The following is a 15679-nucleotide window of genomic DNA, read 5'->3' on the forward strand; positions in this document are numbered from 1 at the left end:
CAAAAGTGCCGGCCGGACGGACAACGCCAAAACAATATCCCTCCGCCACTGGCGGGGGATAAAAAAGTTAATCAAAATAATGTCTGGGTTGATCATTAATTACTCCATGCGTTTGATATAATTGTGTGTATCTATTTGTAAATACCATGATATTGATAAATTAAAACGTTTTTTTTTTCTTAAATTAATATTTGTGTTTTATTATTATCTTTAAGACAATATAGAATTTTATCATTATCGTTATTAGAAACAATGTATTCTAAAAATTGATAAAAATCTAAAATTATCATGATTATTTATTTTAAAGTAGAATTATTTTTTTTACATTATTTTAAATGATTGTCCCCATTTGCTTTATTCAAAATAAAATGTATTAATCAGGGTTTTAGTATCAAGTTTAAACCTATTTCTTTTTAGTTTGATTGCATTTATAATACTTGCTGCGTACATGTATTTGAAATGCTTGAGTCCGTTAACTGGGCCTAGCACCAGTCCTTGAGTGTCTCTGGGAGAGTTCTAAAGAACATTCCCACACTTGGGATCGAATCCATGACCTACCTGTCATTAGGTGGACACCATGTCCATTACATCTCAGCAACCTTCGAATATTTTAGACATCATCTAGATACACTTCTGACCAAGTTTGGTGAAGATGGGATGAAAACTACTTGAATTAGAGAGCGGACACTATGCTCAATGTTTAAAATGAACTTAGTCACCCTGTGACCTAGTTTTTGACCTGCCATGACCCATGTTTGAACTTGGCCTAGACATCATCAAGATACAACTTTTGACCAAGTTTGGTGAAGCTCGGATGAAAACTGCTTGAACTAGAGAGCGGACACCATGCACAATGTTTAAAACGCCCTTAGTGACCACATGACCTAGTTTTTGACCCGGCATAACCCATATTCAAACTTGACCTTGACATCATCTAGATACAACATCTGACCAAGTTTGGTGAAGATTGGATGAAAACAACTTGAATTAGAGAGCGGACACTTAATACGGACCGACAGACTGACTGACCGATAGACAAGCTCACTCCTATATACCCCTCTAACCTTCTTTTGTGGGGGTATAATTATTTATTTTACCTGTATACAAGATTCTTTCCAATCTTGATGGCAGTGAACTATGTCAAAAGCACCATAACTATGAAACACTAGTATCTTGAATAATGCAATTTTCCACAGAAATGATGCTGATGATAATTGTACAAAATGATGAATGATACAATATTTCTTAATTTATACACTTTCACTAAAAATTCCACTACCAGTCCAATTGCTTCGAACACAGTTAAAAGTAACACTATTCCACTGTAGAACCGTACGAGTCGAGATAAATGTCCACTGTTTTCTGAGGCTTCCTTGCGATGAAAAATTTTTCTCTGACATTTTCAAATCTTCTGCCATATTGAAAATGGTTGAAAAGGGCGACCCTAACACCAAAGGCAGATTTAAGCAATAAATCATCTGCTGATCCAGAGCAAACTATCCTTGTGTAAAAAACACAACCATCTTATCCAGGGAGGTAACTATGTAAATAACTTATCATTACCATTTCCAAGGCTCCTTTCAGTACACCACATAACAAGTTGGAGTAGTTCAAGTTGTTGTGGCCATCAGGCAACTCCACAAAATCTATCAGTGGGTTGTTCTCCATTAGAAGAGAGAATTCATCTCCTGCTGGGCTCCAATTGCTCACTACAGGAGTGATCCCTAGATACATCTTGAATGCTACCTAAAAACAACTGGGCTATGAGTACTGTAGTACAATATTTTTTTAAGATTTGTCTTACCGACCTAGTTTTTTACTTATCAGACCCAGTTTTACCTGGTAACATAATTTGTGCTCTTAATCGACTGCTTTTTAGGTTTGGCAAATTGTGATTGGATTTCTGGGTTTCTCTGTTTGACCTGATGGCTAAGCTTTATGACATTTATATTTTCAAGAACAAGAGGGCCTGAAAGGCCCAAAGTCGCTCACCTGAGATAACAAGATATTATTGGGACAAATCTTCTGACCAAGTTTCATGAAGATCAGAAAATAAGCCTCTAGAGTGTTAACAAGGTTTTACTATAGCCATATAAGGAAAAATGCCCCGTCCCCTGGCAGCCATGTTTTTCAACCAACCCGGCATCATTTTTGAACACTTCCAAGATATTATCGGGATGAATCTTCTGACCAGGTTTCATGAAGATCGGACAGTAAATGTGGCCTCTAAGTGGTAACAAGATTTTACTATAGACATATAAGGAAAAATGCCCCGCCTCTTGGAAGCCATGTTTTTCAAGCAAACATAATTATTTTCGAACTCATCCAAGATATCATTGAGACCAATCTTCTGACAAAATTTCATGAAGATTGGACAATAAATGTGGCCTCTAGAGTGTTAACAAAGTTTTACTAAAGCCATAATATAGCCACATAAGGAAACTTGCCCCGCCCCTGGTGGCCATGTTTTTAAAGCAACAAAAATCATTTTCGAACTCATTCAAGATATCATTGGGACAAATCTTCAGACCAAGTTTCATGATGATCGGAAAATAAATGTGACCTCTAGAGTGTTAACAAGGTCATACATTTCAATATAATTTAAAATAAAAGTTAAGAAGAACATGTGTCGATAAATGCGAAATAAGCCAGATATTTAATTCTGAAATCAAAAATGTCTGTACAGTCGAATTTGCCAGAATGTATATCATGCATGTACGATGTGAATCTTAATTCATTCGACACGCGAACACTACATGTAACTATGATCCTAATAAAAAGACAAAGTCTTCGGTTATTGTAGGAAAATATGTACAAAATATCTTTTCGTCACCATCGGCTCGGGCGCTAATTTGTCTTTGCTGCATTTTATGCAATTTGTCTTCAATGTCTTGCCTATTTTGTGTTATTGTAACATGTATTTATCAATATATTACAATTTAACACCTATAAAAATCTTAGTCGATATATTCGAATAATTGTTAATGCTATCATACTAATGCCCATGAAATATTTTCAAAACTGAATACAAACATGATGCAAATATGAACATAGCACACTTTTTCAATAATGACATTAAAATACCGGTTAAAAATTGCCCAGAGTGTAATCTTCATTTTGATAAAATGTGATAATATTGACCATGATAGCAATAAAGTAAGAACAAGTGTCCGGGTTGTCAAAATAATGTAGGAATTATTGCCCGGATTGTCAAAATAACTAACCAACAATTGTCCGTGTTGTCAAAACAACGTAGAAAAGAAGGTCCATCTGTGTCAAAATAAGCGTAGGAACGAATGTCCTACATTCAATTTAAAATTATGATTAAGCTTGCTTATATATACACAGTATTTTGTTTCTGACAATCTGTTTTGACGAATTACTTTCAATTTCAGTATTTGGGGTTAAATTAGTCCAAGAACTTACAACGCAATACTTCTACCAGGAGATGACATGTAGGCATCATACAGTTTGTTTATTGACCAGACATCTGCTATGCGTGCTTTATGACAACTTGTTGTTATTTAGTATTTGACGGCACAGTATCTGATCACGAGAAAATGGTTTTGTGCTGAATAAAGTGGCAATAAAACCAGAGATCTTTGATTAAACACCGCGATTAAAATGCTCAAATTAAGAATATCAAACTGTGTACAAACAATTAAATAAAAACAAGTACTTTAATCAAGAACATTTATTTCATGCATAAACACTTTAAATGCGAAGTTCATATTAGTGCTTATTCTGCCAATGTCATCTTGTGTTGACAATATTATTTCGTAGCTGATTGTTTTAAAGAGTGAGTGATTGAAATACATTGCGGCGTTGCGTGGTACTATTAGCAATGAATACACGATAACTTTTGTCTGGAATTCTTCGAGTCACGTGACTTCGCCCTCATCAATTTTGACTGATTGTGAAAAGGGTCTATTGAATCTTAAATTCCGCCATCTGAATACAAATTTCATAAGAGATTTGCTATTGAACGTTTAATCTTCATAACAAGAACCAGCTTTACTGAACATACATGACAGGCAATCACAATAAAGGCCAGACAGATAATAGATAATCTTCTGATAGCCTAAAACATAAAACTGGACCCAAACCGAAGTAGCATATTACTTGATTGTGTAATTACACATGTATGAAACTTACTATCATGCAAAATTATTGGGTTAGCTTTTAGTCACATAATAAATAAATAAATAAATTATACTAATGACGGTTGAATTTACAGGTGGATTACACTGCCATAGGCAAAACATTCTTGATTCATGTCCATTTTCTCACCAGATTTCGAAAATAAATCCAGTTTGGTTGAAGTTTTTGTGCCTACATCACATTCACACTTTTTAAGCGTCTTAGTTTTACAGAATCAGCTCACATATTGTGTGCCACTGATGACGTCGTTTAATGGTCCAGGATCAATAGCCAAAGGAAATTACTTCATTAATCTATCAGATATTATTTGTATGCACTTAAATGAAATGAAACTGGAACTGAATAGGTTAGTTTTTCTTCTTTCCATTTCATCCACTTTCTAGATGTTTAAGATTTACCTAATTGCACATTAAATGGTTTATGATTGTTTTTTTTTAATGCAAATCGTTACCATTTATTAGGTAAATAAACAAGAGGGACATGGCCAGGCCCTAAAGCGTTCGCCTAAGACCTGAAGGAACTAAAATATTCTAACAAGGTGGACTTAAGATAACAAAAGTAGTAGGTACATGAATTTCATTTCTAAGCACATTTTTACGATTATCTTTTGAAAATTAAACCAGTTTTTTACCTTACGTGACCCAGTTTTAAACATTACCAAGATATCATTCAGACAAATTGTCTTACAAAGCTTCATGAAGATTCAGAAAGTTTAAAAGAAAATTGACAAGCACAAAGAGCGATTCACAACACACTTCATGAAAGACAAACAGCTCACCATGAGCACATTTTCCTAAGGGGAGCTAAAAACATGGTGAGAGTTTATTTAGATGAGGTGTTTAATTGCAAATAAAGTATTTCAAAGGATATTCATATAGCATTAAGAACTAAATTATACAGAAGGTGCACACATTAACATTCATTTTAAATGACAGTGATTCCATCAATGTCTGTTCACAAGAACCCTTTCATATAAACAGTAGTATTGCCTAGTCCTCCCCTACTGGCACTGCATCTTCTAGTCTCTTCAAAAATTTTAGTCTTAGTTCTGTGATATTTTCACCCTTTAGTTGGTCTTGAACAAACTTTACCTCAACATCCATTTGAACCTGAAAAAAAGATATTTCAAATTAAGCAATCATACTTTCAAATTAAACAATCATACAAAAATTGTCCTTGTTTATATCCTTAGAACAAGTATACTAAAAGATCACCTACATTATGCTTTTGCTAATGTTTCAACTTACACACATTCAATCCCATCAAGCTCTTATTGACCTTCAAGAGTGACTATGACCCTTAGGTGGCATTACTGCCCCATTGTTTGGTAAAATTTCAAGAAAATCTGTCAAACAATCTAGAACAAGAGCTTTGTTGCAGACCAAACATAGTCCAAAATGTTGTCAGAGTAAGCTTAGGACAACAAGATCAAGAGTCACAAGAGCTCAAGAATCTGACAATTTTAGCTCAATATATATTTCCCAGCAAAGAAAAACAACCTTACACAGGAAGATAATTAATTTATCAAAAGTTTTCATTCTTTTGTCAGTGATGCGTTGGCGCCCATTTTGAAGGACAAGGCTAAAAAAAAAACAAAGGGCGAAAATTTTGAAAACCCACTGGAAAAATAAATATACCCTAATTTTGATGCTTATTTTCAATATTATAAAGATAGAAAATATGCAATTTGTTTCTTCAGATAGAAAGATATACTCATTTTGAAAAATACTGATTATTTGACACACATTTGATTTTATTCCCCTCTCCCCCCCCCCCCAAAAAAAAAGGATGTATATTTGATTTTAACCCAGACAGACAAAATTTCCGATTCCCTTATAAGTCAGACTTGCCCGACTCATAGTCAGCTTTCAAGAAAATATTTTATATTCAATATTGTTTTGATTCAGTTTTTTATTCAAACGTTAGCAATGTAAGCTCGCTCCAGTCTGCTTCTATATAATTACCGACTGTTTTAAAATCAATCTGCATTTATAATATGTTTTTCAAGAACAATGTTACACCCCCCTGGCGACCATGTTTGTCAACCAACCAAACCCATTCGGAATTCGTTCAAGATATGATTTGGACACATCTTATGACCATGTTGATTGAAGATTGGACAATAAATGTGGGCTCTATAGAGTTTTAACAATTAAGGTTTTACTATAGCCATATAAGTAAAAATGCCCTGCCCCTGGCAGCCATGTTAATCAAGCAACCACAACACATAACGGAAGAATGACAAAAGGACATCACTAAAGCTCACCATGAGCACATTATGCTCAGGTGAACTCAAAGTGTGTACGATGACATTGTTCGCTGCCTTGTCTCAACACCATTGGGGGGTTGTAATTTTTTATAGATTTTCACAGGCCCGTGAGTCTAGGTGCTGGTTTTTGTTACATGTGGGGTCTAGTCAAGGCGGACCAGGATTGCTCTCCACATATAAGTATTAAGATAGCCATGCATGTGCTCAGGTGTCAAATGAGAAAAATTGACTTTTTAACTCCTTTAGTCATAGTTAGAACCTTAACACATTTGGTGTGTCTTAGTTTAATCACAAAACATCCAATTCGCACATGCCAAGTACTTATATCCACTCACATTTTACTAATATTGAAAAAATCAAAAGAACTATCCATCAATTGTTATACACTGGCTATCCTGACTCTTCCATAAGATAGGCCTCGTGTATTTTGGTGGCAATCATGCCTTGTATTACTTCTTTATTCACCAAAAAGTGATCCGTCTATTGTTATTAGGCTGTATACAAGGCGCGTTGAAATAGCGCATAACTTTTACCGAAAATTTTATATAAAGAGCACTGTTAATAATCATTTGTGTTGCATTTTTACCTGTTATCCAAACAGTTTTATTTCCCAACATTATTTAATCATGTTTTTGTCCACTTTTGAACATGAATTTACGGTGTTTACAAAAGCAATCAAACCCAAAGTGAAACTGGACGCATTACGTTTCGCGATGTAAACAATTAATATTTGTTCAGTTCGAGGAAGCGAATCAATAATAGACTACAGAATATTTATGCAATACAGACTATCATTGCTGACTGCAGTACTGGCTTAAAATACCTATGATGACACAACATGCATAACAAGCAAATTCGTAGAATTGATATCCCCCGCAACATATGCTTTGTTTGAGGATGGGTGCAAATCGAACGGATGAACAAACTGACAGATTTTTTCAAGATACAAAGGGCCATAACTCTGGTTTTAACAGATGGTGTACAATGCCATTTGGCGTGATACATAGTTTCAATGAAATACACCAAAGCACTTCCAAGATATGGCTCCGGACACAAAAGTGACGGACGGACAGACAGCCGGACGGACAGCCGGACAACGCCAAAACAATATCCCTCCGCCTCTGGCGGGGGATATATACTCATACCAAGTTTCAATGAAATCCGCCAAAGCACTTCCAAGATATGGCTCCGGACACAAAAGTGTCTATAGTAAAAAGCATTTTTTCAAGATACAAAGGTCCATATCTCTGTTTTTAACAGATGGTGTACAATGCCATTTGGCGTGCATCATCCTCTTATGCATATATATACTCATACCAAGTTTCAATGAAATCCTCCAAAGCACTTCCAAGATATGGCTCCGGACACAAAAGTGCCTATGGTAAAAAGCATTTTTTCAAGATATTAAAGGCCATAACTCTGTTTTTAACAGGTGGTGTACAATGCCATTTGGCATGCATCATCCTCTTATGCATATATACAGTGAAAACTCGCTATTAAGACCACTTGTGGGACTTTTCAAAAGTGGTCTTAATAGCGAGGTGGTCTTAATACTGAGTTTTCATGAATTTGATGGACATATAATTACAACAACGTAAATATTCACTGAACTTTAATCTGTTTGCATACAATATAACAGTCATCCGTTTATACATTGTATTTATACATTTGTACATTGTACAAAGAAAGTATTCCAAGTTGTTCGTTAAAGAAGTGTAAATACATGTACATGTACTTTTCATCAAGATCCTTGATGTTTACTTAACGAATGAGTAAATTGTCGCCTGCTTAACATTTCGTCGAATAAAATTGAGCTGTTCTTTTTAGAATAGCTTGAACCCGAGTCTTTCCAATGCCGAATAAATCGGCCAACTGTCGTTGAGATTTTCCATCACTCGCGTCGATCAAATCAATATTTTCTTTTAAACACAACTCTTTCCGTTTTCGTCTCTCCATTTTGAATAACGATATGGTATAAAGGTCGGTTTTTATATCCATCACGAACAAAACCGTGTTACTCAAATATCCTCACTGTTAAATTATTCGCCGTATTTAATCTTTAAAGTGTGTACCAAACAACTACCAATTTACCCATCAAAGACTCAATAATAATAATAGCTAATCGTCAATCAAGGGTTAAAAATTATAACAAGTGCCGAAAATCTAACACCTGTGTCGCAAATCGATCCAAAAACCGTTGTCGTTATTTGTGGTTTATTGGGTCAGAATGGCTTCGTACACAATCCCGATAGTTCCACAACACCAGATCAAGTAAGGTGTGAAAATTACTGGTCGTTTGGCGGGTGTCAATTAAGAACAATATCGATGATATGTACTGATTAAAGTGGTCGTAATAGCGGATTAGCGGGTTGGTCGGATTAGTGAGTGTAACGACTATTGAAATATAGAAGGAAAAAATCGGGATTGAAAAATGGCGGTCGACTTAGCGAGTTGGTCGGAATACCGAGATGGTCGTAAAGAGAGTTTTCACTGTATACTCATACAAAGTTTCAATGAAATCCGCCAAAGCACTTACAAGATATGGCTCCGGACACAAAAGTGCCGGCCGGACGGACAACGCCAAAACAATATCCCTCCGCCACTGGCGGGGGATAAAAAAGTTAATCAAAATAATGTCTGGGTTGATCATTAATTACTCCATGCGTTTGATATAATTGTGTGTATCTATTTGTAAATACCATGATATTGATAAATTAAAACGTTTTTTTTTTCTTAAATTAATATTTGTGTTTTATTATTATCTTTAAGACAATATAGAATTTTATCATTATCGTTATTAGAAACAATGTATTCTAAAAATTGATAAAAATCTAAAATTATCATGATTATTTATTTTAAAGTAGAATTATTTTTTTTACATTATTTTAAATGATTGTCCCCATTTGCTTTATTCAAAATAAAATGTATTAATCAGGGTTTTAGTATCAAGTTTAAACCTATTTCTTTTTAGTTTGATTGCATTTATAATACTTGCTGCGTACATGTATTTGAAATGCTTGAGTCCGTTAACTGGGCCTAGCACCAGTCCTTGAGTGTCTCTGGGAGAGTTCTAAAGAACATTCCCACACTTGGGATCGAATCCATGACCTACCTGTCATTAGGTGGACACCATGTCCATTACATCTCAGCAACCTTCGAATATTTTAGACATCATCTAGATACACTTCTGACCAAGTTTGGTGAAGATGGGATGAAAACTACTTGAATTAGAGAGCGGACACTATGCTCAATGTTTAAAATGAACTTAGTCACCCTGTGACCTAGTTTTTGACCTGCCATGACCCATGTTTGAACTTGGCCTAGACATCATCAAGATACAACTTTTGACCAAGTTTGGTGAAGCTCGGATGAAAACTGCTTGAACTAGAGAGCGGACACCATGCACAATGTTTAAAACGCCCTTAGTGACCACATGACCTAGTTTTTGACCCGGCATAACCCATATTCAAACTTGACCTTGACATCATCTAGATACAACATCTGACCAAGTTTGGTGAAGATTGGATGAAAACAACTTGAATTAGAGAGCGGACACTTAATACGGACCGACAGACTGACTGACCGATAGACAAGCTCACTCCTATATACCCCTCTAACCTTCTTTTGTGGGGGTATAATTATTTATTTTACCTGTATACAAGATTCTTTCCAATCTTGATGGCAGTGAACTATGTCAAAAGCACCATAACTATGAAACACTAGTATCTTGAATAATGCAATTTTCCACAGAAATGATGCTGATGATAATTGTACAAAATGATGAATGATACAATATTTCTTAATTTATACACTTTCACTAAAAATTCCACTACCAGTCCAATTGCTTCGAACACAGTTAAAAGTAACACTATTCCACTGTAGAACCGTACGAGTCGAGATAAATGTCCACTGTTTTCTGAGGCTTCCTTGCGATGAAAAATTTTTCTCTGACATTTTCAAATCTTCTGCCATATTGAAAATGGTTGAAAAGGGCGACCCTAACACCAAAGGCAGATTTAAGCAATAAATCATCTGCTGATCCAGAGCAAACTATCCTTGTGTAAAAAACACAACCATCTTATCCAGGGAGGTAACTATGTAAATAACTTATCATTACCATTTCCAAGGCTCCTTTCAGTACACCACATAACAAGTTGGAGTAGTTCAAGTTGTTGTGGCCATCAGGCAACTCCACAAAATCTATCAGTGGGTTGTTCTCCATTAGAAGAGAGAATTCATCTCCTGCTGGGCTCCAATTGCTCACTACAGGAGTGATCCCTAGATACATCTTGAATGCTACCTAAAAACAACTGGGCTATGAGTACTGTAGTACAATATTTTTTTAAGATTTGTCTTACCGACCTAGTTTTTTACTTATCAGACCCAGTTTTACCTGGTAACATAATTTTTGCTCTTAATCGACTGCTTTTTAGGTTTGGCAAATTGTGATTGGATTTCTGGGTTTCTCTGTTTGACCTGATGGCTAAGCTTTATGACATTTATATTTTCAAGAACAAGAGGGCCTGAAAGGCCCAAAGTCGCTCACCTGAGATAACAAGATATTATTGGGACAAATCTTCTGACCAAGTTTCATGAAGATCAGAAAATAAGCCTCTAGAGTGTTAACAAGGTTTTACTATAGCCATATAAGGAAAAATGCCCCGTCCCCTGGCAGCCATGTTTTTCAACCAACCCGGCATCATTTTTGAACACTTCCAAGATATTATCGGGATGAATCTTCTGACCAAGTTTCATGAAGATCGGACAGTAAATGTGGCCTCTAAGTGGTAACAAGATTTTACTATAGACATATAAGGAAAAATGCCCCGCCTCTTGGAAGCCATGTTTTTCAAGCAAACATAATTATTTTCGAACTCATCCAAGATATCATTGAGACCAATCTTCTGACAAAATTTCATGAAGATTGGACAATAAATGTGGCCTCTAGAGTGTTAACAAAGTTTTACTAAAGCCATAATATAGCCACATAAGGAAACTTGCCCCGCCCCTGGTGGCCATGTTTTTAAAGCAACAAAAATCATTTTCGAACTCATTCAAGATATCATTGGGACAAATCTTCAGACCAAGTTTCATGATGATCGGAAAATAAATGTGACCTCTAGAGTGTTAACAAGGTCATACATTTCAATATAATTTAAAATAAAAGTTAAGAAGAACATGTGTCGATAAATGCGAAATAAGCCAGATATTTAATTCTGAAATCAAAAATGTCTGTACAGTCGAATTTGCCAGAATGTATATCATGCATGTACGATGTGAATCTTAATTCATTCGACACGCGAACACTACATGTAACTATGATCCTAATAAAAAGACAAAGTCTTCGGTTATTGTAGGAAAATATGTACAAAATATCTTTTCGTCACCATCGGCTCGGGCGCTAATTTGTCTTTGCTGCATTTTATGCAATTTGTCTTCAATGTCTTGCCTATTTTGTGTTATTGTAACATGTATTTATCAATATATTACAATTTAACACCTATAAAAATCTTATAGTCTCGCTCAGTGCTCCAGATAACATGCGTAAAGGCGTAAAAACGCATTAAATTTCTTAAATAACGATTTAGATATAGAATCCTTGCGTAAAGTTACGCATTGCAAAAATAAAACACGAATTCAAAATTTTGGAACATGCGTAAAACTTCCAGTAGCAAATTATATACGGTAAATATTTCATCCCGGTTCTGACTCTTCTAGGCGCTCAATTAAAACTACCACTTTAAGTCAACGTCACTCAAGCGTTTGCTGTGAGGAAGAGCCACACCTAAGAACGGTCGAAAGGCCAAACGGTCTCGATTCTGTTCTCCCAGTATTGCAGGCGTGCCATTACTGTTTATTGTACCTTTTTAATTACACTTATCGTAATTTTTATACACAAGTTATATACTGTATACCTATTCAAAATGTAATTAAAATTAAATGTTAAATATAGTTTTTGATATGACTTTAACGGCGACCAAAAGGCCATAATGACCTAAGCCGAAGTGTCAGTGACTGTTTTACATAAAAAATCAAAATGGCTGACCGAAGCGGTGTATCGAAGCGTGGAAGTCAAAACAAAGCCATTTCAGTGTCAAAAGTCCACGCTGCATGTTCTTTCAATTAGCAAGAAACGGAGAAGGAAAGCCAGGTTTTTTCAAGACTATAAATCAAAATGTTGAATTGTTAATGTGTCAAAAACAATGAATAAAAAGAAATTTGGTAATATATCGTTAAGAAATAATTTTATTAATAGGGGGTAAAATAAGAATTAATTTTTAAAATAGGGAGTAAACAAGAATTTGACCAAATTTTTATCTGGAGCTCTGGTCTCGCTTTAATGGTTTGACAAAAGAATGCCATATTGTACAGAATCATCAAACAAATAAAAAACATATTCAAAAGTTTGCCATCTTCCAGAATGTTAAACTATCATTTATAATTAATTCCACTTAATCTTCTTGTGCTTGAAAAAAAAAATGTTATTTTAAAGGGAGACAAATCTGTCAATTCAACATAATTTTTCAAAAGCCATTTTGCAGTTACTTCCCTTGACATGCTAAACTAGAGTGTTGATAAGCTGTTTTTACTATATAAATATAAGGAAAATGAACCCCCCCAGCGGCCATGCTTTTTTACCGATCCGAACCATTTTCGAACTCAACCGTCATATCCAGAAAACACATGTTCTGACCAAATTTCATGAACATTGGACCAAAAATGTGACTTTGCATTTGAGTGTTCACAGGTGGTTAGCATGTGGCTATGATATTCATTAGTGAAAACATCATTTTGAATGATAAATAATCATATTATAACTAAAAATTAAATTTTATGAAAAAAAAATCACTTTCAAATATATATATAACAAGGTATGCAACTCAAAATCACCCCAAAATGGGGTGCATCGCTTTGAACAGCCATATCTTCATCAATTGTGCAGCGATTTTCACGATCTTGGTCTTATTCAACGCAGAAATGAATTTCCTTTCTGGCAATGTATTGTCTTGCAATATTTTTACAAATGCTGAGTCAACACATGACCCAGTTGACAATGATCATGCAGTCTTTAAGACTGAAATCTTCACGGAGTAATGGGCATCTTCCCTACAAAGTTCATGTACCTTGATACCATTATTCAATAAAACGTATGAAAAAATATTATTACCGTTCTTGTCGTTACATTATGCATCAAGATTAACTGTCCAGGGCCGTTTTAAACCTTTGTTTACATACATTTCAACTAACTGACATCTTAAACAAACGAGTGATTTCATTGGTCCAATGCGAAGGTGTGTCTTTACAACTGGAGTTTTCATTCATAAAGACTGCATGATCATTGTCAACTGGGTCATGCGAGTTGTGTATCGTGTTATTTCTTAAAAATTGACCCAGCATTTGTAAAGATAATTTTTTGTTATAATATGATTATTTATCATTCAAAATGATGTTTTCACTAATTAATATCATAGCAACACGCTAACCACTTTTGTGAGTGTTCACATGTTTTCACTATATACATATAGAGAAAACTGGCCCGCCCCCTGGCAGCCAAGTTTTTTTCACCGATCTGGACCATTTTCGAACTCGTCCGAGATATCAATGAAACCAATGTTTTGACCAAGTTTCATGACGATTGGGCAAAAATTGTGACTTCTAGAGTGTTCACAAGGTTTCTCTATAGCCATATATGGAATACTGCCCCGCCCCCTGGCGGCCATGTTTTTCAACGGGCCGGAACCATTTTTGAACTCAACCAACATACTATTGAGACAAACATTTTGACAAAGTTACATGAAGATTGGGCATCAAATGTGACTTCTACAGTGTTCACAAGGTTTTTCTTTTTTTTGACCTAGTGACCTAGTTTTTGACCCAGCATGACCCAGTTTCGAACTCAGTCGAGGTATCAATGGGACAAATGTTCTGACCAAGTTTAATGAAGATCTGAAATAAATGTGGCCTCTGGAGTGTTCACAAGGCAAATGTTGACGGCGCACGACGGACAAAAGGGGATCACAAAAGCTCACCATGAGCACGTTGTGCTCAGGTGAGCTGAAAACATTCCGACCAAGTTTAATTTAAATAGAAAACATGTGGCCTCTAGAGAAGTTAAGAGCTAAAAGTTTTAACTGCAGACACAAGGCAGAACGCGATAATAGATCCCGTATACAGACTTTTCAAGTAGCTTGTTTTCAAAACTTTGTCCTCTGGTGAACTAAAAAGGCATATTTGTCATTCTTTTGCAAAACGAGAGCTGTCACAAAGATAGTACTGTACGCCCCAATATTCTTCCACTTTTGTAGTAGAACATACATTTTCTGTCAGTCAACTGATATAATGACTTGAAATACAATATTATTGGGCCAAATCTTCTGAACAAGTTTCATGATGATCGGAAAATAAATGTGGCCTCTAGAGTGTAACTGTTAACAAGGTTTTACAATAGCCATATAAGGACAAATGCCCCACCCCCTGGCGGCCATGTTTTTTCAACCAATCGTTATCATTTTTAAAACTTGTCCAAGATATCAGTGGGACGAATCTTCTGACCAAGTTATGTGAAGATCGGACAATAAATGTGGCCCCTAGAGTGTTAACAAGATTTTACTACAGCCATAAATAGTCATATAAGGAAGAATGCCCCGCCCCCTTGTGGCCATGTTTTAAAAGCAACCAACATCATTTTCGAAGTCGTCAAAGATATTATAAGAATTAATCTTCTGTCCAAGTTTCATGAAGATCGGACAATAAATGAGGCCTCTAGAGTGTTAACAAGGTTTTACTACATGTATAGCCATATACCGGTACATGTACACGTGTAAAGCCATATAAGGAAAAATGCCTCTCCCCTTGGCAGCCATGTTTTTCAAGCAAACGTGACCCTTTTCAAACTCTTCCAAGATATTATTTAGACCAATGATTTTGCCAAATTTCATGAAGATTGGACAATGAATGTGACCTCCAGATTGTTAACAAGGCAAATGTTGACTCCGCACGACGGACAAAAGGCGATCACAGGTGAGCTAAAAAACCAATGACTATCAAAAAAACTCACAGTGAGAACACTCTGCTAAAAGAGCTAAAAGGCAATATATTTTCAAATCTTAATATTTCTAGTTTGTGAGGGCTAATTTTGAGCCCTGGAAAAAAGGCATTGTGTTTGATTATAAAATCTTTAACATAAAAGTGAAGGTAATGCACAGAATTTTATTGAAAGGGGTAATTGCGATTTCTTGCGATACCATA

The 15679-nt window shown here is 35.5% G+C and overlaps 1 protein-coding gene across 6 annotated transcripts in view; it reads right to left on the minus strand.

Moving 5' to 3' along the window:
• LOC127853003 (trafficking protein particle complex subunit 3-like) overlaps positions 1-15679 on the minus strand; it is a 35451-nt gene that overhangs the window by 14291 nt on the left and 5481 nt on the right. For 2 of the 6 annotated variants that reach the window (XM_052387125.1, XM_052387124.1), the window contains exon 4: positions 1564-1746. The exons of 1 other annotated variant lie outside the window; for it this stretch is intronic. In XM_052387125.1, coding sequence (XP_052243085.1) covers positions 1564-1746 — 183 coding nt within the window. Of the gene's footprint in view, positions 1-1563; positions 1747-3679; positions 5271-10547; positions 10731-15679 lie in introns of those variants that run through there. 3 more of the 6 variants (XM_052387123.1, XM_052387122.1, XM_052387121.1) reach the window with 2 other exon arrangements.

Source organism: Dreissena polymorpha, chromosome 12 (genome assembly GCF_020536995.1).
Source record: "Dreissena polymorpha isolate Duluth1 chromosome 12, UMN_Dpol_1.0, whole genome shotgun sequence".
Lineage (NCBI taxonomy): Eukaryota > Metazoa > Mollusca > Bivalvia > Myida > Dreissenidae > Dreissena > Dreissena polymorpha.